Source organism: Petaurus breviceps, unplaced genomic scaffold (genome assembly GCF_028583685.1).
Source record: "Petaurus breviceps papuanus isolate PSGF00001 unplaced genomic scaffold, PetGlider_PUasm1.0 90919, whole genome shotgun sequence".
Lineage (NCBI taxonomy): Eukaryota > Metazoa > Chordata > Mammalia > Diprotodontia > Petauridae > Petaurus > Petaurus breviceps.
The window spans coordinates 13,816,353-13,842,044 of NW_027187378.1; the positions used below are offsets into that span (position 1 = coordinate 13,816,353).

A 25,692-nucleotide genomic window follows, 5' to 3' on the forward strand; every position below is an offset into this window, starting at 1 on the left:
AATATAAAATTTCTCAGGGTGGAGGAACTAGCAGCTAGAGAGATCAGAAAAAAAGGTCTCAAAAAGAAAGTAGTGCTTCAGCTAAATTTTGATGGAAACTTTAAAATATAAAGGACAAAGATAAATATAGAGTGTATTCCAAGGATAGGGGACAGGTCGTGCAAATGCAGAGAGACAGGAAAGAGTCACTTTAGCTGAATCATAAATTGAGTCAAAGGGAGTAATAGGAAATAAATCCGGATAAGTAGGCTGGAGACTGATTGCGAAGAGTTTTAAATGTCAAACTGAGGAGTGAATATTCCTAGAGGCAATGAAGAACCAACTGAAGATTTACAAAAATAAAATTAAAAAAACTCTTCCCTACTATAATACTATAGATATTGTGACCTACCCATTGTTCTTTGCAAAGATATTGATCTTGAGTATTTTTATACATTAGATATGAACTGGTTATTTATTTTAGCCAACCTATTTATTGCAGTCTATGCAACAGTTATTTCCTGACAACACATCACTGAAAACCTATTAAATTATGTGAAAAAGTCATGCTAGACAGGGTAATTTATGTAAATGTGCCATTTTTTACAAACAGAAATATTTTGTGAAACTAAAAAAATTATAGTACTGTCAGTTTTTTTTAAAATACCATTTTTAAAGGTGATCAAATTTATATTTTTGAGCTTTCATGTTCAACTCAAGATCTATTTACAATTACTTCAATTGCCATTTGCTGGTGAGTTTGTCAACTCTCCCAAGATTCCTGTTTTTAGCATAAATGACACTTTGTAAAGATACACACATTTGTAAAGATCATCACATAAGGTTTCCTGGGTCTTTCAGTAACTCTTCAGCTATGATTTTTAAATAATGAAAATGTCAATGCATGGCTAAAAATAGGCAGTCAAGTGTGCCACCCAGAGGCAGAAATCAGAAATTCAACTTAGGACTAAAGTAATTTTAACCTGTAACAGAAAATTGATAAACATTACCCTTTCAATGTTTTGTTTTGAGTTACTCAACCCATTCAAAAGTACAAGAATTCTAAATAACAAAAGTCACTTTAGATAGCAAATTCTAATTTTCTTCCCTTTCCAACTCGTATTTGTGGTGTCACAGTTCATAAAAATGTAACTTTTAGACAGCTCTTTTCTAGGTTTTCATTCATTTAGAAATAGTCTCTACTGAGGCCAACCAAGTATTTCAGCATCCTCACTTTTATGGATAGGGAAAATGTGTCCCAGGAATGTGAAAATCAAAGAGATAGTAAGGCTCAGAGGCAGAATTTCAGCCCAGATCTTCTGACTCTGAAGCCAATACACTTTCAGTTGTACCATATTGCATCCTGACATCAGGTAGAGAAAATGGAAGCATTTTAAAAAATGCTAAATGCAACTACCTTTTAATATAGGAAAAATAGGATCTACTATCATGGAAAGAATGATATTTGTCTTACGAAAATAAAAGTGAATGGTTAATGGGAGGCAGTGCAGACTAGTGGGAAAATAATGCTGAATTTTAGTCAGAGGACTTGGTTTAAATTCCAGGTCAGTCATACATTCACCTGTGCAAACTTGGAAAAGTCAATTAAAATTCTCTAATCCTGTGTCCTCTGTAAAATAAGAATGTTAAATTAATGGCCACTAAGTTCTTCCTGATTCCAAATTGATTTTTCTATTTCCTTTTAATATGTGTGTATATGTATATATACATATATAAAAATAATGTCTACACACATATAGCATAATATATAGTATAAATATGACATATGTATATTCAGAAATATTTTGTTTTTTTAAAAAGCTACGATAACCTAATAAGAAATTCAAAACAAAAGTTAATTTTATGACACAAAATATCCTGCTTCAATGAGAATTTTGTTTTTTATTAGTAGAAATTCTACTCTTTCTGTCAAAAGACTAAAATTTATCCTTTATACCCTTTTCAGAAGAATTACATTTAGGATACTTACAGTAATTATGCAGTTGCTAATCAGAACTTACCAAACTATATAATACAATTTACTACCATTGAAGAAAAAAAGGTCAATTGTATTAAATTTTGAAAAAAAGGTTTCCACATTCTAAAGCTTCAAACAAAAGGCCTATTGAAGTTTGTAATTCTCTTACTTTGTTTAGAAACAAACATGAAGGAATGAATTCCTGGTAGTATTGACTTGTCATTTAAAAAGTATATATTTGACAATGAAAGGTAAAAAATGAATTATTATAAAATATAAAAATGATGTTAAGTATGAACATTAAAAGCCTCTTTTCTTTCTTCAAAATGAAGTATGCTAGGTGGCACAGTGGATAAAGCAACTGGAGTCAGGAAGACCCAAGTTCAAATCTAGCCTCAGATATTTACTAAGCTATGTGACTGAGCAAATCATTTAATCGCTATATGCCTCAGTTTCCTCATCTGTAAAATGGAGATGATAATAAAAGCACATACCTCTCAGAGAAAATAAGATAATATTTGTAAAGTACTCTGCAAACCTTAAAATGCTATATAAATGCTACTACTACTACTACTACTACTACTACTATTATTTTTAGAAGGGGAAAGACAAAGTAATTGGGGTTAATTGATTTGCCCAAGCTCACACAGCTAGTTAAGTTTCAAGTGTCTAAGGCTGTATTTGAACTCAGGTCCTCCTGACTCCAAGGTTAGTGCTCTATTCACTGTGCCATCTAGCTGTCCCTACAACTATAATTATTAAATACTATTTCTACTTTTTTTTTTTTGCTTTTTGGAGGGCAATTGGGGTTAAGTAACTTGCCCAAGGTTACATGGCTAGTTTTTTTGTGTGGGTGTTAAGTGTCTGAGGCTGGAACCGAACTCAGGTCCTCCTGACTCTGGGGCTGGCACTTTACTCACTGTGTCACCTAGCCGCCCCTATTTCTTCATTTTCAAATACTAGACAATGTAATCTAACAGATCATGAGTTTTTTTGAGAAATGATATATACTTTTGAAAGTATATTTTATTACAATCATAAAAAGAGAACAGATGTTCATTTGAATTGATCTGAAGAATAACTGTACATTAATCAGTGAATTTAGATTTATAGTCACAACTTTTAACACTGTTCTTCATCCTCACTATGATCTCCAATCCCTCTATTTCTCAGTTCTTTCATAAACCCATAATGAATTGGCTATATTCTCCTCTATATCTCAGACCCTAAGTAAAACAGTTCAACTCATCCCTACACTCTATATTCCAGGCATGGGGGACCACCAGAGAAAATAACCAAAGCCGGGCAAGGAAGTGTCTTATTTGTGGCCAGGAGGCCACTGTCACTGGGTCAAAGAGAATGTGTTAGGGAATAAGGTATAAGAAGAATGGAAAGGTAGGAGGGGACTAGATTATGAAAGGCTTTGAATGCCAAAGAGAGCGTCTATATTTGCTCTTGGAGGCAAAAGGAAGTCACTGGTTACTGACTGAGGGGAGTGAGGGCAGGAAGTGTCTCCAAAAGGACTTCATTAATCAGTTCCTTATCTGGCTTAAGACTGTACCTATGGGGGCAGAGTCAAGATGGCAGTGTAGAAACAGGACTTCTGCGAGGCTCCAGCTCCCACCAACTCCAATTCATGTTAAAGGTGACTCTGAACAAACTTTGGAACTACAGAACCCACAAAATGACACAGAGAAGCTAAACTCCCGCTGAGGACAGCCTGGCAGGCTGGCAGCAAGCAGCCAGCGCAGAGTTCTGGGAGCCTAGTCCAGACCCACAGAAGCCCGAGGTTTCAGCCTCAGGGCAGGACTGACCAGAGGCCAGTTGGAGGGACTTCAGATCACCAGCAGCTGTGGCGGCTTCCAAACTTATCAACCCATAGATGCCAAGGACAAAGTGAGAAGTCAGTGCAGTGTGGACTCTGGGATCCAGTGGTTTGGAAGTGTGGTCAGCCTTTATCCCCTGGAGGGAGAAGGCAACGCAGCCGTGCAGCCACCGCCATGTGGCAGCTTCAGCTGCTGGCCTGCAGACTGTAGGGGGACCAAGCGACGAGTCTGAGGGGTAATTACTCTTGCTTTAACCTGCTTGGATCTGGACTGTGGTCTAGGGTGGAGGTCCTGGGGTGTGTGACCAGTTTGCCAGAGTGTTTGGAGGCTTCAGAGAGGGCACCCAACTACTACCTTCGGCAGCTGAGAAAACCCCAGTGATTTGGGACAAAGCTCCCCTGTCTGGTAGCAGTCTTACTGTGGCAAAAAGCTCAAAAAGTCAAGTAATTGAGTGGTAACATTAGCAGGCAAAGGAAGCAAACCAAGCAGAGCAATCCAACTTTACATTCCTATTTTGGGGATAAAAAAGATGAAAGCACGGAACAGGAGGAAGACAATGAAGTCAGAACTCCTGCACCAAAAGCTTACAAGAAAAATACAAGCTGGTTATAGATCATAGAAGAGCTTAAGAAGGATTTTGAAAATGAAATAAGAGAAGTGGAAGAAAAAATTGGGAAGAGAAATGACAACGATGCAAGAAAATTATGAAATGAGTCACCAAACTGACTGAAGAAATTAATACCTTAAAAAACAGACAAAATAGACTAACTCAAATGGCAAAAGAGGCTCAAAAAAGCAATTAGGAGAAGAATGCCTTAAAAAGCCGAATTTGCCAGATGCAAAAAGAATCTCAAAAGCTCACTAAAGAGAACCATTCCTTCAGAATTAGATTGGAGCAAATGGAAGCTAGTGACTTTATGAGAAATCAAGATGCCATTAAACAGGTCCAAAGAAATGAAAAAATAGAAGGCAATGTGAAATATCTTGTTGGGAAAACCACTGACTGGGAAAATAGATCCGTGAGAGATAATTTTAAAATTTTTGGACTACCTGAAAGACATGATCAAAAAAAGAACCTAGAAATCATCCTTCAAGAAATTCTCAAGGAAAACTGCCCTGATGTTTTAGAACCAGAGGGCAAAATAAAGGTTGAAATAATCCACTGATCACCTCCTGAAAAAGATCCCAAAAAGAAAACTCCTAGGAATATTATAGCCAGGTTCCAGAATTCCCAGATCAAGAAGAAAATATTACAAGCATCCAGGATGAAACAATTTGAATTCTGTGGAAACACAATCAGGATAACACAGCAGCTTCTACATTGAGGGATCGAAGGGCTTGGAATATGATATTCCAGAGGTCAAAGAATCACCTACCCAGCAAAACTGAGTATTATGTTTCAGGGGAAAATATGGTCATTCAGTGGAATAAAGGACTTTCAGGCATTCTTGACGAAAAAACCAGAGTTGAATAGAAAATCTGACATTTGGATAAAAGAAGCAAGAGAAGCATGAGAAGGTAAACAAGGAAAAGAAATCATAAGGAGCTTATCAAAGCTGAACTACTTACATTCCTACATGGAAAATATAAATGTGATGTGATAAATGTAACCTATGAAACTTTTCTCAGTTTGAGAATAATTGAAGGGAATAGAAATGTATATATGTACATACACGCACACATACATATATGTCTATATGTCTATATAGTACAGTATATGGGCATATGAATACATATGTGAATGTGTGTATATATGTTTACAGGTATACATAGATAGAGGGCACAGGACCAATTTAATGGGAAGGGATGATACTTAAAAGGTGAAATTAAGAGGTGAGAGAGGAATATAATGAGAGGAGATGGGGAGAAACAGAATACGGTAAACTATCTCATATAGAAGAGGCAAGGGAAAATGGTTACAATGGAGGGGAAGAACAGGAAGGCAAAAGGGAATGGGTCAACCTTATTCTCATTGAATTTGGCTTAGGGAGGGAATGACATACACACTAAATAGGGTATCTCACACCCTATAGAAGAGTAGGGGTGAAGGGCAGGAGAAGGGGCATGATGGAAGGGAGGGCAGGCTGAGGGGGAGGGAAGTTGGAAGCACCCACTTTTGAAAAGGGACAGGACAGGATCAAAGTAGAGAACAGAGCAAGTGAGAGGTGGGATAAGAGGGAGGGAAATATAGTCAGTCTTTTACAATATATCCACTATGTAAATGTTTTTCATAGCTACACATGTACAACCTATATTGAATTGTTTATCTTCCCAGTGAGGGTGGGTAATAAGGGAGAAAGGGAATGAATCTGGAATTCAAAGTTTTAAAATCAAATGTTAAAAAAAAATATATATATATATGTATACACACACATATATATACGTACATGCATACACATACACATACACACACACATCTATACTATTATCAATATTATTTTACACGTAAATGGGAAATAAGATATATAAGCACTTGGTCATTGAGCTCCACTATGCCCTACTGGAAAGTTGGAGGGGGTATGGGAGAAGACATGGGAGAGACCAGATTGGAAGAGGGGATATCTACTAGGATCGCTATTTTGGGGTGGTGGGTAGAGAAAAAATGGGGAGAAAATTTGTAACTCAAAATCTTGCAGAAATGAATGATGTAAACTAGAAACTAATAAAGCATTTGATTAAAAAAAAAAAAAAAGACTATACCTATTCCAAACCTTTACATCACTCCTCAAGACTCCTGTTGTACTCATACCCTCTATTTCTCATGTGAGGATATTGCCTCATACTAAAAAAAAATAAAATATAATAAAGGCCATTCACCTAGAACTCAGTCTTCTCTTTCTTCTCAAATGATATCACTCTGATGTCTTCTCCCCACTATCACTTTTTTTTAATGCTGTCTCACACGAAGAAGCAGCCTTTTCTTTTCTAAGACAAACTCTCTACATAAATATTTCCATCCTGTTTTCTCAAGTAGATTGCTACCTCTATCATCATAACTCTCTAACTAATCTGTAATCTCTCCCTATCTACTGTCTTCCCATTATCTAAAAATACATCCAAATCTCCACCATCTTAAAAAAAAAAACAACAAAATTTGTCTGATCACTTGATCCATCCCCCCTTCGTCTCCACACACCACCCCCTCCCCAGTATAATCCTATACCTTTTGCCTTTTCAGGTCTAAACTCTTTGTGAAATACGTCTACAATAGGTGCCTTCACTTCCTCTCCTCTCATACTATTCTACTCTGTCCCCAAAATTGTCAATGATCTCTTAATTGCTAAACATAGAGCCTTTTCACAATTTTCATCCTTCTTAACCACACAAGAATGCCTTTGCATTCTTGATGAACTTCTCCTTTGATATTCTTTTCTCTCTAGGTTCTTGTGACACACTTGTCTCCTGATTCTCTTGAAATATGACTATACTCAATCTTTTTTACTGACTCTTTATCCAAATCACATGCACCAACGGGGTGAACTCCAAGGGTCTGAACCCACTTCTTTTCTTCCTCTACATTTTCCAGCTTGGAGATCTTATTAGCTCCCATAAATTCAGTGAGACCACCTCTCTCACATCACCCAATTTCTGCTGGTTATCTCAAAGTGGATGTCCTTTAGTCATCTCATACTCAACAATCCAAAACAGAAGTCATTATCATTATCCCTGAACCCTCCCCTCCACTGAATTTGCCTATTATTGTTGAGGGCAACACCATTCTGCTAGTCACTCAGGCTTATAATCTCAATGTCATACTCTTTTCCTCACTCAAAACTAACATAAAAATATAATCTGTTGTCAAGTCTTATTATATCCCCTTCCTCCATTCACACTACCAGTGTATAGGTATATCACTTCATATATGGAATATTGTAAAAGCTGGCTGATGGATCTCTCTGTCTCAAATTTCTCCCCATTCCAGTCAGTTGACAAATGATCTTTGTAAAGTGTAAGTCTGACTATGTCACCACCCTTCTCAGCAAAGTCCAGTAATTTACTTTAACCTCCAGGATCAAATATAAAGTCCTCTATTTGGCATTTAGTGCACTTCAAAACCTGGAGAAAAAAATAAACCCTAACTCTCACAAAACTGAATGTGAACATATAAACAATTTAATAATATGAAATTGAGTGGCAAACTGGATAAGAAAACAATGCCATAATCTGTTCCTTATAAGACACACACATCAAAAAGCAAGGACATATACAGGATAAAAATTAATCTGGAACAAAAGTTACCATACAATAGGTGAATCCAAAAAGGCAGGAGTAGTGGTCATGCTATCAGACAAAGAAATTCAAAAATTCACAAAATAAATGGAGATAAATAAATTATGTTATGTGAAAGGAAGCATATCCAAAAATTCCCAATATTAATATCAAATTATATATTTCAAATTCCAAAGCATCAAATTAACAAAGGAAGAAATTAAGTGAATTATAAGAAAATATAAATAACAAAATAATAGCAGAAGTCTTTAATATACCTCCCTCATATTTGGACAAATATAACAAAAAAAAGGAAAATACAGAATTGAATAAACTTCTGGGGAAATTAGAGCTAAAAAATTTGGCATTATTATTTTAAATTATACTGCTAAAGAATATGTGTGGCATGTGTGTGTCTATGTGTGTACTTCTTGGTAACACAGAACTATACCATGCTACAGTTCTAAGCATAGCATAGAGTGAAGAAAATATTTTTTTTTAATTAAAGCAAAACAAAAAGGTGAAATATCACAACATTGTTACACATAAAAATTATCAAAACCTGTTACACAATAAAAAGAAATATCAACAAGAAATAAAATATCAGTAAGAAATAAAAAGAATTATCAGCAGTCATATGGTAAAAAAACTGAGAATATAAAAGTAGATCATTTCTAAAAATACAAAATATCCAAACTAAAAGCACACCAAATAGACACCCTAAATAGTTCAATTTCAGAAAAGAATATAGGACTAGTTGCAAAGAAAATAAAATTTTAAAAAGCTAAGTCCAATGGAAACATAAGAGAATTCTATTAAACTTTAAAAAAATAAAGCCAATACTACACAAATTCTTTTCGAAAACTAAAGAAAAATTCTACCAAATTCCTTTTATGAGAAATATATGTTCCTAATACCTAAACTAGGGAAGGATAAACAATGAAGAACTATACATCGATGTCATTAATGAATAGCTATTCAAAAACTTTAAATGAAATCCCCCTCAAAAGGCTACAGCAATTCATAGAAGAAATAATTCATTATGATCAAATTGGATTTATACCGAGAACACAGTGATGGTTCAACATCAAGAAAACAATCACCATTATTAATCATAATGTTAGAATTGTCTTACTGCTATGCTAGCTGGACCCTACCTGACAAAAGTGACTTCATTTTTGATCATTGATTGACCTACCTACGGGATTGGGAAGTTCCTAAGTTATCAATACTGGCTAAGCCAGCTACATTTAGGTAAGGAGTATAAGGCCAAGCAACAATAATAAGACATAAGTGCAGAGACCCAGAAATTGGGCCTTTCTATCAGACAAGAATTCCAGTGGATGACTCGGGCATCGTTCATCTATGTACCTGTGTGGCTGTAAGTTTAAGAAGCAACATACTTACAACCATGGGAGTAATAAACTGCCTGACGTGATCCTCTGAGCATTTACATTGCTTTCTAGTACCATATCTACAATCTCCTCACACATATTAAAGTAAAAACATTCAAAAACCACGCGATTATCTCAAGAGATACAGAAAACTGACAAAGTATTGGTATACAGGAACCTTTCTTTTTTAGTGTAACAAGTACTAAGCGAAAATCAAAATCAAGTACCATATGCTATGAGGATATGCTAGTTTTCCTAATAAATACATAAACATACTAGTATTGGACATAGTTTTAGAAATGCTAACAAGAGCAATAAAAGAAAAAATTAAAGGCATAATAATAGGTAAGAAAGAGAAGGAAAAGGGGAGAGCAAGGAATAAGCATTTATTAAATACCTATTATGTGTCATACATTGCACTAAGTGTTTTTCCAATGTCTCATTATTCCTTTATTATGGGTGAGGAAACTGAGGCAGATAGAAGTTAAATAACTTGCCCAGAGTCATACAACTAGTAAGTATCTGAGATAACATTTGAACTCATGTCCTCTTGACTCTGTACCTAGTGCAAATCTGTCTACTGTGTCACCTAGGTGCTTGTGGAGATTTTTTTAAAGTGAGATAAAATGATCCCTATTTGCTGATAGGGAATCACTGATCCAGCAACATCAATCTCCTTGCTGCTTTTCTCACAGGAGAGTCCATCTACTGACTTTATACCTTTTCACTGGCAATTAATCCTTCAAGCCTGGAACAATCTCCCTCCTCACTTCTGAGGTTTCCTTCAAGATTCATCTCAAATCCCACATTCTGCAGGAGGTCTATCCCATTTTCCTCAAGGAGCCCAAAATCAAATGGGATTGTTTTCTTTCTAATGGAAGTCTTTCTTTGTATCATCAAAACTTAGCACAGCACCTATCACAACACTTATTAAGTTAAGCACTTAAAAAATAAATATTCGTTTCTATTGTTGACTGCCATAATTGCCTTGAAATAAAAAAAAAAAAGAACAATTAGGGGCAGTTAGGTGGTGCAGTGAATAAAGCACTGGCCCTGGAGTCAGGAGGACCTGAGTTCAAATCCGGCCTCAGAAACTTAACACAAAATTAGCTGTGTGACTTTGGGCAAGTCATTTAACCCCAATTGCCCTTAACTTTCCCCCTCCCTCCAAAAAAAGAACAATTGGTTTTGCCATGTCTCTAAAGATAATAAAAACATTGTTTCATGAGCCATGTTGTGATATCACAGTGTTCATAAACATAAGCAAAAAGGGCCCAATAAAGATAATTATATTTAATATACCTAAATCTGTTGCCATGCATGATACTGAGAAATCTATGGAAAATTCAGCAAGATGCTCCAAATTATATCAATACAGAAACTGATTCTTGGTGACAGGAATATGAGTGAGAGTGGGCACAAGGGTAGACAAGGAAAAATAGGAAAATGTGATTCAGGATTTAAAAAGGAAAAGGAAAGAGGCCAAAGGCTTGTATGACTTCTCATATGTTTCAATGTTGCTGATGTATTCTTAATAAAGAGAGCTGAAAGGTGCTAGACATTGCTACCTCCTCCAAATAATGTCACATACAAAAAAATGAAAATGACAATGTCTTAACAGGCAAGAAATAACTAGTTATCAATGTGGGAATCAGTTCTGCATCAGCAACGGGCAATATCATATTAGAAGGATGAAGCTGATGAGATAACACTGAGTGATATAACCTTCCTACCTGCTACCTTGTCCTATTCAAATAAAATATTGAAGGAAAAAAATAGAAAATTAACAGAGAAAAAAATTGATAGGAACTTATTAGCACTTCCCATATTAGTTGAAATGATGTGAACTGGAAAAAAAAGGGGGGGGGGGGGGGGCGCAAGAGTACAAGGAAAAAAATTCACTAAACATTTGATGAATTTGCCAATATGAGAGAGAAGCCATAGGCAACACTAGGTAAGGAGAGAAATTTATTTATTATAGAAGATAATAGCAGATTCTGTTTATGTACAAATGTTTATGTATTCTATCTCATGTTCTCCAGCAGATTGCCACCCCTGATCTGTCATTAATCTTCAATTTTTTAAATTGGTTCACTAAGGGGTCAAAATGGGAAAAGGAGGAGAGTGCAGTGAGCATAAGAGTAATGGTCTAAAAAAGAACAAAGGTTTGAAGGGACTGGAGATCACAGTGAGGAAGAAGAACAGGGTTAGGATTTGCAAGGGTGCTTCCATTAAATTTGTTTACTGAAATATTTCTGGGTTTTTTTTGGAATGACTTCTAATTTCTCCTGTATATTCTTTGTATTTGAAAAATGGCAAAGGTAAACTAGTTTTTAGTTCACATTGTTTGAAAAATTCTATAGTAAAATATGGCCTTTTTTAGATATCAAAATTAGACTAATCCTCAAAACTAGGGTTAGAGCAGATGACCTCTAAGGTTCCTTTCCACCTCTAAATCTACAATCAGTTCAAGAGTTCCAAATTCAGGATCCTATGAGGCTATCAACTTTTTACCTATAGCTCGTGTAGAAAAACTACATTCATCAAGTATAGAGATACTGAAATCTCTAGGGATATTGTATTAATAAACAAATCCTGGTAAAGTACTTCCAGTTTATTTACAAATGTAGATTCATTTATCTAAAAGAATGCTAGAGAAAATTTTTAAACAAATACAAAAATAATGAGAGGACACCTCAAATGGTATTCCCTTTAATCCATTTAATTATGACAATCAATCAATAGGTACATATTAAGGAACTACTGGAAGACAAACACTGTGTTAAGTGCTGAAGATACAAAGAAAAAGCATAGTGGTTGTTAACAGGTTTTCCTTGCACTACCTGTATCTCTATAAGTCTTTACTGTGTTTTAACTGTGCAATTTGGGGATGTGCAAATTGCCACTACCATGGTCACTTCATGACTGCTGGAAACTCAGTAGAGAAGGGGCTTTGGACAGTTGATAGTGTTGTGTTCTCTTGCTCTCCTCTTAGTGAGGAGGCCTTTGAAGAAGAGGAATGCAGCCAGTTGCCACCCCTTCTCTTGCCCCACCCTCTAAAATCAATAATTACAAGAATTTGGGGAAATCACAAATATGTCCCCATAAGAAAAAACTGATTGCCTTAGTTTTACAGGTGTAGATACTTTCCAAAGATAGCATGTCCTTCTGAGGTAACTTCTTATCAACTTTATTAGAATTGATAGCCATTTCAATGGACTAACAGTCTGTAAAACATGAAATATTGCCAAATGTCCCAGATTACAGACCCAATCTTCTCTTTGTCAAAAAATGTCTAAAAAACCTTTTCTAAGTCAAGAAGAGAAATGCTCCTACCACTACAAATCCTATACACTATCCTTATAGCATTTAAATAAGAAGTACAGGACTAGTTTTAAGTATTAGTCTAACTTTGCTATCTAAAGAAGGCCATGTTTTACTATAGAATTTTTTTTCAAATATTATAAATTAAAAACTAGGTTACTTATGCCATTTAAAAAAATAAAGAATAGGAGAAATTAGAAGTCACTTCAAAAAACACAGAAATCTTTCAGTTAACAAATTTAACAGAAGTACCCTTTGAAACCCATGTTTTGTCTTTAAAAAAAAAAAATCATACAAATCCTCCTTCTGCATTTCCAACTCTTGAATTATTTTTATCCAAACTATCGTGTTTCTTAAAACTGATATGCATTTGAAATGACAATTATGAATAGAACAAAGAACATACCTGATCTTCACTAGTTAAGCCAATGTGCATAACAAGATAAAAATGAACTAGGAAATCAGAGTTTGGCAAAACATCTTGGCGTCTGGTCATCATAGCACAGATTAGTTTGTATGCTTGCAGTTTACCTTCTTTATATTCATTTGGCAAAGTAACAGCCTGAAAAGAAAAGTAATTTTTATTATTGTTCAGTTTAAGTTGTTCAATACTTCAGTGTTGCAATAAAATTCTATACATTGACAGTGAACCTTAATATCTTATATTTATCTCTTTACATTAATCTTAATATTGATATAGTTTGCTGGATTTTTTTTTATATCACTTCTTCCTCTGTTATAGGGACGATAGGAGAGGAGGAATAAACTGGGATGTAGGTTACATAAAAAACAAAAATTATTAATAATTTTTTTTTAATTTAAGGCAAAAACTCATTAATTCACCTTAAATAGCCATGATGCAAACATTCTAAGTGGTGGGATCAAGACAGGAGGAGATGGAGAAGTCTGGTTATCCAAACTTATTGCTAGGTTATCTCGTATCTAAACAGAAAGAATAGTCATTAGATCATATATACATACATCATATAGTGCCATAAAAATATATTACAAGATAGGAAAATATTTGCTCAAAATTCCTACCTGATTTTTATAAGGATAAACAAGAAAATACATTTTATAAACATTTTGTCTACCTATATCCCAAATATTAACCTCTGAAAATTTTATCTTTCCTTTATATAAGTGGACTGCAGTAATATAACGAGATGAAACTATTTTCAACTCAATTTTAATTCACTATTTTTTGATACTTACTACTATAAGTATTCTATTAAATGAATGAATCCTTATTTTTGGTAGTTAACAGTCCACATGAATTTCAATGTGTTCCTACCTAAATTTTATCAGGTCATTTCTTAAGAAAACAAAATAAAAATAAAACCATTATATAAGAAAAATTCTCATGTTTTCAGACTGAAATTCATATCTAATTTTTATTTGGCTTTCACAATAGGCATAAAATATGCTCAAATTTCTAAGTTTTATCCTAAATATAGCAAACTACAACATTTTAACAGTAAATATGTACTGCATTAGAGAAGAGGTAAAATGAAAAAGAATACCTTTGCTAATTTAAACCAGAGTTCATAGAGATAGCCAAAAACTTTGGCGTGGATTTTGGGTGACTGGATGTTATTAACATCTCCAAGGATTCCTAAGATTCTTCTCCAAAGCACAGCAGCAGAATCTGGATGCCAACCTATTAGATTTCCTCCAGCAATTATACTGCAGTCATCAGCAAGGCATTCACTACTATCTGCAGAATTAAAAAAATACACACACACAAAATTTTAATAATATAATTTATATTATATTTTTATTATTTTCCTCCAACAATAACTATCTTTAATTCTGAACTTCACAGACACTGAACCAAAAGGTTATTGGCTTGTCTTAAAAATATGGAATGCCTGAGAGTGTAGAAATGCTAGAAAGTAAGATAAATGAGGAGAGATTAAAGTGTCAGCAATCGCTCAAATTATATAAGGTTAAAGATAAGGCTGTCAAATCACAGAATTTGAGAGCTGAAAGGGAGCTTGGGTAGTCATCCAGTGCACGCAATCTAGACAACAAAATGGCTAACAAGTGGTCATCCAACCTGTTTAAAATCTTTCAAGGATGGGAACCCACTGCTCCTCAAGGAATCCTATGGGTGAGGAAAGAATTGTTTCCTGAGCCTAAATTTGCTTCTTTGACCTTCCACCCATTGCCCTTGGTTCTGCCCTGTGGTGCCAAATGGAACACAGGGGAAGAGGAGGCAGATTTTCTATAGCACCTTTTACATGCCTGGCACTCTGTTAACAATTGCTTTTGCAAATATGATTTCATGTGTTCCTCACAACAACCTTGCAAGGTAGGTGCTATTATTTTTATTCCCATTTTTCATCTGAGGAAAATCAGTTTCCTGAAATAGTTGAGGTTCAAGTCTAATCCCTGGTTACCACGACAATCCATCAAATTCTTGAAGCAGTTATCATGTCCACCCTGAGTATTTTCTTCTGCACACTAAGAATCTCTAGTTCCTTCAACTAATTCTCACGTGACAAGGTCTGAAGGCCCTTTCCTGTCTAGCTTATGAGTATCCTTTATCTGTCTAGGAAGACTATGCCATCTATGCCTTTGTCCAAGTCACTGATAAAAGTATTAAACAGCACAGGGCCAAACACAGAATCTTGGGGTAATTCTCTGGAGAATTTCTACTTTATTGACATTAAACCAGTAACCTTTATGCCTGTATCTGGCCATCTAACCAATTCTGATTTTTATTACTGTCAAGTTCATATTTCTCCATCTTCTTTACAAGAACCAAATGAGATCCTTGAGCAAAAGCTTTCCTAAAATCTAAATAATGTTCATGGCATCCCTCCCTCCCCATTAACTGGTTTAGTAATCCTATCAGAAAAGAAATGTTCATCCGTGATGACCTGTCTTGATAAAGCTACAGTACCTGAAATAGGTAAAGGAAAGGACTCAATGAAGAGGAAAAGAAGTAGAAGACAAGGAAACAAGAAGGAAAAGTTATTTGCTAAAACAAGAGGTGACTAAAAGGAAGACAAGAGAAGTTGGGTACATTTGAACAGTTTGTTGAAGAGAGGGACAACTTTAAAACTGGGTTCTCCAAAGGGACTACTGGAGAAAAAGACAAAGACTGGATTCATTTCCACTCCGTTCCTCAACCAACTCTCCTCCCAATGTGCTACTCCTCCACCTCCTCTCTGGTACATACATAGATGGTCTTGATCTTGCCAGCATCCACAAATGTACTACTTCCATGTTCAAGAATTCTGACATCCCCTTATCCAGTCATAAACTCCAGCATTCCACTTCTCTCTCTGCTTTCCTTTACCTGACTCTACATTTCCTCTGCATGATGACCTCCAATCCCTTGATCCATTGGTTCTCTACCAGGTCATCCCCTCTGCACTAGGAACTCTCTCCTCTTCTCCCTAACTTGACTCCTTGATGAGTGTACACTGTACTCCTCTCTTGAATCCCTAGCCCTCTAATTATATCAGTGATTATGTCCAGACAAGCTTCAGATTTGGATCACTCCCAGCATCACTTTTGTGCCTACACATGCACTGTTGAACAAAGGTGGAAAAAAATCACACAACTTCTAAATGGGTCTGTTACAAATTTATGTTATACAACTTCAATTGGCTCTCCTTGATGCTAGGCAATTTTAGTATATATACTTTATCATGTCACTATCCCACTCTCCACAAAGACTCTTCAAAACTTTTTCAGACCTCCTCAAACCTCCCAAGGCTCCCCTTCTCCCACTCTCTCAGTGGAGAACTTTGCCTAATATTTTACAGAAAAAACTGAGGCTGTTAGCCATGAACTCTCTCTTTTCCCCTCTTACTCATCTCCTATCACTGAGATACTTTCTGCCACTTTCTTGCCCTGAATCCCTATTTCACCTGATGAAGTGCTCTCATTCCTTACCAATCTACATACCTCTACTTATTCAAGTGATCCCATTCAATCCAGTCTCATCCAATAGATTGCCTCCTCTGTCATCTCCACTCTTTCACTAATTTTCAATTTCTCTCTGCTTCATTGCCTACTGCCTACAAACATGTCCTTGTCTCCCTATCCTGGAAAAACTCTCACTAGATCCTTCCATCCCCACTGTCATCCTATTTCTTTTCTGTCCTTTGTAGATAAACTTCCCCAAAGGGCTATTTATAATAGGTACCTCTACCTTTTCTTCTCTCACTCATTTCTCAACCCTTTACAATTCAGCTTATGACCTTATCATTCCACTAAAACTGTTTTCTCCAAAATGACTAATGAGCTCCTAATTGCCAAATCCAATGGCCTTTTCTCTATCCTCATTCTCCTTGGTCTCTCTATAGCCTTTGACACTATTAATCATTCTCTCCTCCTTGAAGCTCTCTTCTCTCTAAGCTTTTGGAACCCCATTCTCTTCTGGTTTTCTTTCTGCCTATCTGACTGTGCTTTCTCGGCCTCCTGTTGGATTTCTCCTCCAGATAACGCCCTCTAAATATAGGCACTGAGGGCTCTGACCTGTCCTCTCTTCTCTTCTCCTCCTATACTACTTCGCTTGGTGATCTCATCAGTTCCCATGGATTTCATTATGCACACGATTCTTAAATCTACCTTTCTGGTCTAATCTGTCTCCTGACCTCTAATCTCACATCTCCAGCTGCCTTTTAGACACCCTAATATCCAGTGGATATCTAAAAGTCCAATATGTACAAAATAGAACTCATTAATCTTATCCCTAAACCTTCTCCACTTCCTACCTTCCCTACTACTATACGGGGCAATACGATCCTCCCAGTTCCTCAGGCTCACTACCTAGAGGTCATCCTGGATTCCTCATTATCTCTCGCCCCCTCATGTCGCAAAGACCTGCTAATTTCACCTTTGCAATATTTCTCAAATGCATCCCCTTGTCTACTCTGACACTGCCATGCAGGCCCTCATCATCTCATACCTGGACTATTACAATACCCCGCTGGTGAGTCTGCCTGCCTCTAGTCTCTCCCCACTCCAGTCAATTCTCTATTCAACCACTAAAGTGATTTCCTAACATGCAGATTTGATCATGTGATTCTACTACTCAACAAATTCCAATGGCTCCCTAGCACCTCCAGGAATAAATATAAAATGCCCTGTTTGATATTCAAAACACTTCATAACCTATGCCCCTCCTATCTTTCCAGTCTTTTACACCTCACTCCCCAACACATACTCTTAGATCCAGTAATATGCACCTCCTGGCTGTCTCACAAACAGGACCCTCCATTTCTGGGCTCCAGCCATTTCCTCTGGCTGCTCTGCAAGCCTGGAGCACTTTCTCTTTTGCTCCAACTACTGACCTTGCTATCTTCCTTTTAAGTCTCAACTAAAATCGCATCTTCTATAAGAAGTCTTACCTCTCTTAATTACAGTGCTTTCTCTCCCTTAATTATTTTTTACTTATGCAGGAAATAGCTTGCTTTGTATATATTTGTTTATATATCATCTCCCCCATTAGACTATAAGCTCCTTAAGGGCAAGGCCTGTCTTTTGCATGTTTTTGCACTACTAACGCAAAGCACAGTGCCTGGCACACAGTAGATGCTTAACAAATATTTACTGAATTGAATTTTTATTAAGTCTGGAAAGCAAAGCAAATTGGGGAGTCATCAATGTTGTATGCAATGTCTGTATTTTTGTCAGAACTACACAAATGTGATATAGACTTCTCCCTCCTAAAAGATAATGTAAAGGTAATAACAACAACAAAATAACAGTTAAAATTCACATAGCTAAGATTTGCAAAGTGATTCACAAATACACTCTCAACTGATATTTAAGATAGTCCTATGAGGCAGGTGCTATTATTAGCTTTATTTTACATATAAAGAAAGTGAGGCTGAAAATAACTTGCCCAGGACCATACATCTAGGGTAAGTGGATTTAAATCAAGGTCTCACTGACTCCCATGTCCAATGCTTTATCAACTAAGCCAGGAATCCAGGAGTAACAGTCTCTCTAGTTTATTATGGAGAATGAAATGAAGGAATGAATAAATAAAAAAGTATTTATTAAGTGTTCACTATTGCTAAACATATAAAAAGAGGTCTCCTTAATTATTATTTAAGGATCAGCAAACTATACATTGGCTGGGGGCTAAAGAGATAAGAATGGTCTTTACATTTTTAAATAAAAGTTTTATTGTATTTTAAAATGTAAAAATTACTCTTAGCTTGAAAGTCAAACAGGCTGCAATTTGCCAACTGCTCGTCTAACTGAAGATGCTTGACCTTGCTAAAGAAAATAATTTCTTTCCTGTAATGATATTCTGAATCTATATTTTCTCTATAAGCTATGAATTATCTTAACTAATTGAAATTGTTCCCTTTCGTAATTTATAAAAATGACTGCATGCGCTTTAATCTTTGGAGGCATCTACTCTAAATTTCATACTGGGATCCCTCTCCTACAACTGTAGTTAAAATTTGTTATTGATTACAATTCAATTTATTATGAATTTTTTTCCCCTTAACACTGTGCCAACAACTGCGTTAAATGGCGGGGATGCAAAAACAAAAACACAGATATCTCTATCTCTCCCATTTTCAAAGAGCTTACATTCTAACAAAGGAAGACAACACGTATGGAGTGAAAATGGAAGGGAGGCTTTGGTAGAAGGAGTTACAAAAACAGCAGGTTAATGTACACACTCAATGTGACTCTTATTTCCAGAGAGAGTGTTAAAGAAGGGGTATGGCCTAGGTAGAGAGCTGGATCAGATATGAAAGTGAAACACATGGAGAGAGTGGGCTAGTTTATACTCATCGAGTCACCAAGTAGGATGGTGGAGCCCCAGGTTATGTTTGTCCTTTGTTTTCAAAGGGGACCATGGCATCAGGGAAATGATAACATGACATGCAGTTGACTTTGATTTGAGTAAGGGAGGGCTATGCAAGGTCACCAGTCTCACTTTCTCCTCCAAAGTCATCTGGATCCAATGACCAGTTATTCATCAGGATTACTGGAGATGACCCAGGATGCAATGGGAGACCCCAGCCCTTTTAGCTAAGGCCTTTTCGAGTACTCACTTAGAATAAGATCCAGGTATCACCCATTCAGTAAATAGACCTCTTTAATAACTGAGTCAAGGAATGGCCCTTTTAATTAGTAAAAAAAAAAAAAATCAAGCTGGGAGGGAAAGACCCTCAAGGTCGCTGTTCCAAAGAGAAAGAGTTACCATTGACATTCACTCTAAGCCAGGAGGGCCCAAAATACAGCCATTAAGTGGAGTTTGGCAGGGACCCACTGTGGTCCAAGCTAAGAGCTTCAGAGTGAACTGGGTTTAAGGTTTTGTGAAAAAAGAAAAGAAAGAAAGGAAGGAAGGAAGAGACAGAGAGAGAGAAAGAGAGAAAAAGGAAGGAAGGAAGGAAGAAAAAGAAAGAAAAGAAATTCTGAGTCCCAAGGCAGAATTCCAAAGAAGAATGGATTAATTTCCCAAAGAACTTCGAACACAGATTCTGGAGGTCAAGAGTATAGAGGTCTTATGCAAAGACCGCTCTTTCAGGTGGGGAGAAACAGGTCAGCAGAAGCAGGAAAATGGCAAGGTGGCCTGAGTGAATGGCTAAGCAGGAGCTTCTTAAACCTTTTCTCTCCAATATCCATGGAAATTTCCTGCATTTAACTTGGAAATTATATCTGCTTTAGAAACTGGAAGCCCCAGAAAGATAAGATTCCTGTAACTGTCCAGCAAGATCTTCTAGAAAACTCAACACAGTACAATGGAAGGAACATTATCTCTGAAGTCAGACAACCGGGGTTCAAATCTTACCTCTGATGCTTATCAACTGTGTGGTAAGTAACTTAAACTACCCAAGTCTGAGTTTTCTCATCTATAAAATGAGGGCATTGGACTATATGACTTCTGAGTTCTCCTCAATAGATCTATAATCCTGTGATCTAGAAGGACTACAATTTGAAAGCAAATAAAAAGGATATGAAGAGACAGAAGTGAATCTTGAACTCTATTCAAAGGATAAAGGTTAGAAGAACATAATAAAAAGGAGTAAAGAAAAAACATAATATCTGGGCTGAGAAACTCATATAAAGGTCTTCCTGTAGAAGAGCAAACTACACTTACTATAAAGGAAGCAGCTTCCTGTCCTCCCAAAGATGATAATATGGATTAAAAGTGCTGCTAGAGAGAGATTATTCAACAAGAAGAGATGTAAAGTACTGGTTGGTGATTGCCGCAGAAGGGAATTGACATAACCATTTCTTGACCTAATAACAACAATAAAGAGTTCTGCTTTCTTCTGTGTATATATCTAAGACATAACAGAGAACTTCCTAAGGCTCATCAAACTCTATGACAATGATACCTTCTTATTATTTCACATGAGCAAAAATGAAACCTGTCAAAAGAAACTTAAAAATATTACTAAAAATTATGAAATCTTGGCCAAGAAACTGAAGGCTTTGGGATGCATGAAGTTTGGAAACTGGAAGCCTCAGTATCATAATTGTTGCCATGAGATTCAGAATAGAAAGGAGAGGAGAACTGGGAGGAGGCACGGCTGTGGTGTCGGTACTTTGTTTTGATGTTACTTTGTTAGATTCATCTGCTAATAGAGGATGGTGCTATTGTTACAGAAGCCCTGGGACCTTGCTGCTGGTTCAGAAGCCCTGAAAGAGGATTTTCTTGTTGTATGTTTATAGAAATCCTGGAGGAAGGTCTTTGTCTCAGCTAAAATCCCACCTTTGCTGATTTTGGAGGTCCTGGGACTATACTGATGATTTGTGTTGATTCCTCAGACCTTGTTGTTGGGTCTATATTGATTTCACAGTCAGAAAGTGAATTGATGAGGGTGCCGGAAATGTGTATCAATGTTTTTGTGGCTTTGTTAAACTGTCTTCCCAGGAACAGAAACTGTGAAGGACTTGAGATGAACCAGACACTGTGAGCTTCAATATGGAACAGGAACTGCACAAGAAGCTGTACAAAGGACTGAGAACTGTCTGCCTTTGAACCCAGGTGGCAGTGGGATAGATTTGGGCAGGAGCTGGGACCATGGAAGAAGAACCATGGAAGCTGAGAGCCTGCCTCAAGTCAAGATGAAAAGACCTCTCCTTGGGTATTTAATGCAAACTGAGAAAATCATGACTCACTGTGGCCTAGTGGTGGAAGACTCTGACCTTTATATTGAGATGATTGAGTTCAAGACTTTTCCAATGAAGAAAAGAGAGGACTTTTTGATTGAAGAGATTAAGACAATGTAACCTAGGGATAGAGGACTTTAACCTTTGTACTTTGTGTCAATTACGAAGGCTTGCCTCCTTAAGGATGATTGAATTAAGGACTTACCAAATGATTGTGTTCCTATTGAATGTTATCTTTGTTTAAAACTATGTAGCTATTTTAGTGATAAGTTGTTATGTCATAACATTGTGAATTCTGTACTTTGATTTTGTGAATGTTCTGTCTTAGTTTGTTACTGAATAAATAGAGAGTTCACTATACTGTGTAATCAGAACCTTGAAAGCTGTTCACAGCAGCAGTCCTCTGGAAAGCTGCTCGTCCTTGGCTTTACAGGCTGTTAGGGAGAGCCTTGAACAACAGTCTGATCATCTTCAAGGCACCTCTCACAAGCTAATGATAATCTGCCAGTACTCATTCCTCAATGGTTAGCCCAATCCCACTCTCTCATATTATTCCCATCTCTGTTATTCTCAGTAAACCCCATCTAAAAAAATTAAAAATTTCAATACAATTTCTTACATGGATAAGCCCTCAATTCAATGTGATCTTGGGTAATTTTTCCAAAACATTTTTAATATTTTGGAAGTATCTGCACCATACAAAAATATTAAGCAGACTAAATTTTCCCCAAAATAATTCAGAATACGGCATAAATAGTAGAGGGGTTGCTGACATTTTCTACATATATTGCTCCTCTGTGAAACAACATTAAATTAAAAAGCATATATTTTAAAGAACTAATAAAAATATGTTAAAAGACGAAATATTAAAATTTTTAATTTTGAATAAGCATCCTAATCTAAAAGCTATCCCTACAGTATCGAACACCAAAAGTGTACTTTTTAGTTTTATTAATTAGACGACCTTTTTCTGTATAACATTTTTACCTGTTTCAAAATGTCTTTGTATGCATTCTTTCTTTCACTGGTTGTGCACCAGTCCTGGAAAGCCCTCCCTCATCATCTCTACCTCCCAGCTTTCCGGGTTTCCTTCAATTCTCAGCTAAAATCTCACCTTCTACAGGAAGCCTTTCCCAATCATTCTTAATTCTACAGCTTTCACTACCTTGATTATTTCCTATTTATCCTGTCCATAGTTTGTACCTAGTTGTTTCCACATGGTATTTCTCATTAGATTGTGAGTTTCTTGATGACAAGAAATAACTTTTTCCTTTGTATCCACAGCACTTAGCAGAGTACCTCAGACATAATAGATATTAAATGTTTACTGACTGACAACTATTGTATGTGGCAAGGAAAGGAAGGGGTGGGGGGAGAGCAAGAGAAGAGAAAGAGAAAGCAAGCTTAGGTTGTATTTATATAAGGAGCTACTAGAGTTTAAAGCAGTGGCCGTATAGTGAGTGGGGTGCTGACAACTGGTCAGAGAGGAGACAGAGCTGCTCAATTCTTATTATCCTTTGGTATTACCTTTAAGCCAGAACATGCACAATATTAATAGTTAACAAGGATTTCATATTGCAAATAAGTAAAGCAGGAATAAGAAATCATCAAGCTATCTTTGACCAATTGAAGTCACCAGTACCAGATAAACAATATCCTCAAGGAATGAAATAACTCTGATGTTTAACACAGTGCTTGGCACAGATTAGGCTCTTAATAAATGCTTAATGAATGACTCAATGTGATCGCTGGGCCACTGTCAGTGAAATCTGAAAAGAAGAGAGAGGAAAGGACTGGAGAAAGGAAAATGTTGCTCTTAATGGGGGGTGGGCAGGGGGAGGGTGTAGGAGAATACAGTCTGCAGATTTTACGTTAATGAGCTTGAATTCTGTTTCTGGCAAAATTTGAAAATAGATCGTTAAAAATATTGTAAATAAATATCTATAAAAGAAAGTAGCAATCACACAAAAGTGAGAGTGATTTCCTCAAGAACAGGTCATGCCAGACTTACCTTTTTTCCTATTTTTACAGGGTTCTATACAGGTGAAAAAGGAAAGCACTAAATATTAAGTTTCCGTAAATATTAGCAAAATATTTGATGAAGTACTTCATGCTATTCTTCTTATATTAATAATAGAGAAATAAGAGTTAAATTATTGACTATACATTCAAGACTGGTATAATGGCAAGCAAATGAATATTTAGCACCTTGTTTCTGTTATTCAGTTATTTAGCACCTTCTTTCAGTTCAAGTGTCCTTGAGCCTTGACAGAGATTATATCAAGTGTTTGTTAAGAAACAGAACCTGTGAATCCCACAGTGGGAGGGACCTAACAAAGACCAGAACAGGAAGGACTGAAGCAAGAGGCAGTCAGAACAGGGAGGAGTTAATGACACCTAAAAAGCTCAAGTATAGCTGGGACTGAGCAGTACTGAGAAGGAGAACACTTGTGGTGGCCAGCACTCTGTTTGTCTATGCTGATTTGTGTTTGTGATACTGTGTATAGAAGCCCTGGGACCTTGCTACTGGTTCAGAAGTCATGAAAGAGGGGTGCAGAGTCCAGATGGCGGAGAAGAAACAGGACTTCCGCGAGGCTCCAGCTTCCACCTCCTCCAATTCATGTAAAAAATGACTCTAGACAAACTTTGGAGCTACAGAACCCACAAAATGAGAGAGAGAAGCTAACCTCCCGCAGAAGACAGCCCAGCAGGCCAAGAGGAAGGGGCCAGCACAGCGCTCTGGGAGCTGAGCCCAGCCCCGCACCAGCCCAAGGTTTTTAGACTCAGGATGATCTGACCAGCTGCCAGTTGGAGGGACTTCAGAGCACCAGCAGCTGTGGCGACTGCCAGAATTATCAACCCATAAATACCAAAGACAAAGTGAGAGGTCAGCATAGACTGTGCGGGAGCTCCTGACCTGCAGATTGTAGGGGGACCAAGAGACCAGTATGAGGGGTAATCATTCTTGCTTTAACCTGCTTGGATCTGGATTGCTGTCTAGGGTGGAGGTCCTGGGGTGCTTGACCAGTTTGCCAGAGAATGTTGAGGCTTCAGAGAGGGCACACCCAACTAATAGCTCCAGCTACTGTGAAAACCCCAGTGATTGGGATAAAGCGCCCCTTTCTAGTGGCAGAGTTCTACTATGGCAAAAGGCTCAAAAGTCAAGTAATTGAGTGGCAACATGAGGAAGCAAAGGAAGCAAAGCAAACAGAGCAATCCGACATTACACTCCTATTTTGGGGACAAAAAGGATCAAAGCATGGAACAAGAGGAAGACAGTGGTGTCAGAATTCGTGCACCAAAAGCTTCCAAGAAAAATAAGAGCTGGTTACAGGCCATAGAGGACTTAAGAAGGATTTTGAAAACCAAATAAGAGAAGAGGAGGAAAAATTGGGAAAAAAAATGAGAATGATGCAAGAAAATTATGAAATAAGAGTCAACAATCTGACTGAAGAAAATAACACCTTAAAAAACAGACTAACTCAGATGGCAAAAGAGGCTTAAAAAGGCAATGAGGAAAAGAATGCCTTAAAAAGTCAAATTTGCCACATGGAAAAAGAATCTCAAAAGCTCACTGAAGAGAATCAATCCTTCAGAATTAGATTGAAGCAAATGGAAGCTAGTGACTTTATGAAAAATCAAGATACTATTAAACAGATCCAAACAAATAAAAAAATAGAAGGCAATGTGAAATATCTCATTGGAAAAATACCCACTGACCTGGAAAATAGATCCAGGAGAAAAAATTTAAAAATTATTGGACTACCTGAAAGTCATGATCAAAAAAAGAACCTAGAAATCATCCTTCAAGAAATTCTCAAGGGGCGGCTAGGTGGCAGAGTGAATAGAGCACCGGCCCTGGAGTCAGGAGGAC

The 25,692-nt window shown here is 36.8% G+C and overlaps 1 protein-coding gene across 5 annotated transcripts in view; it reads right to left on the minus strand.

Moving 5' to 3' along the window:
- Positions 1 to 25,692, minus strand: part of RALGAPA2 (Ral GTPase activating protein catalytic subunit alpha 2) — a 440,153-nt gene that overhangs the window by 271,360 nt on the left and 143,101 nt on the right. For all 5 annotated transcript variants that reach the window (XM_069075497.1, XM_069075496.1, XM_069075495.1 and 2 more), the window contains 3 exons: positions 14,234 to 14,427; positions 13,554 to 13,652; positions 13,117 to 13,272 (listed from right to left, as the gene is read on the minus strand). In XM_069075497.1, the coding sequence (XP_068931598.1) occupies positions 13,117 to 13,272; positions 13,554 to 13,652; positions 14,234 to 14,427 (449 nt within the window). The remainder of the gene's footprint in view (positions 1 to 13,116; positions 13,273 to 13,553; positions 13,653 to 14,233; positions 14,428 to 25,692) is intronic.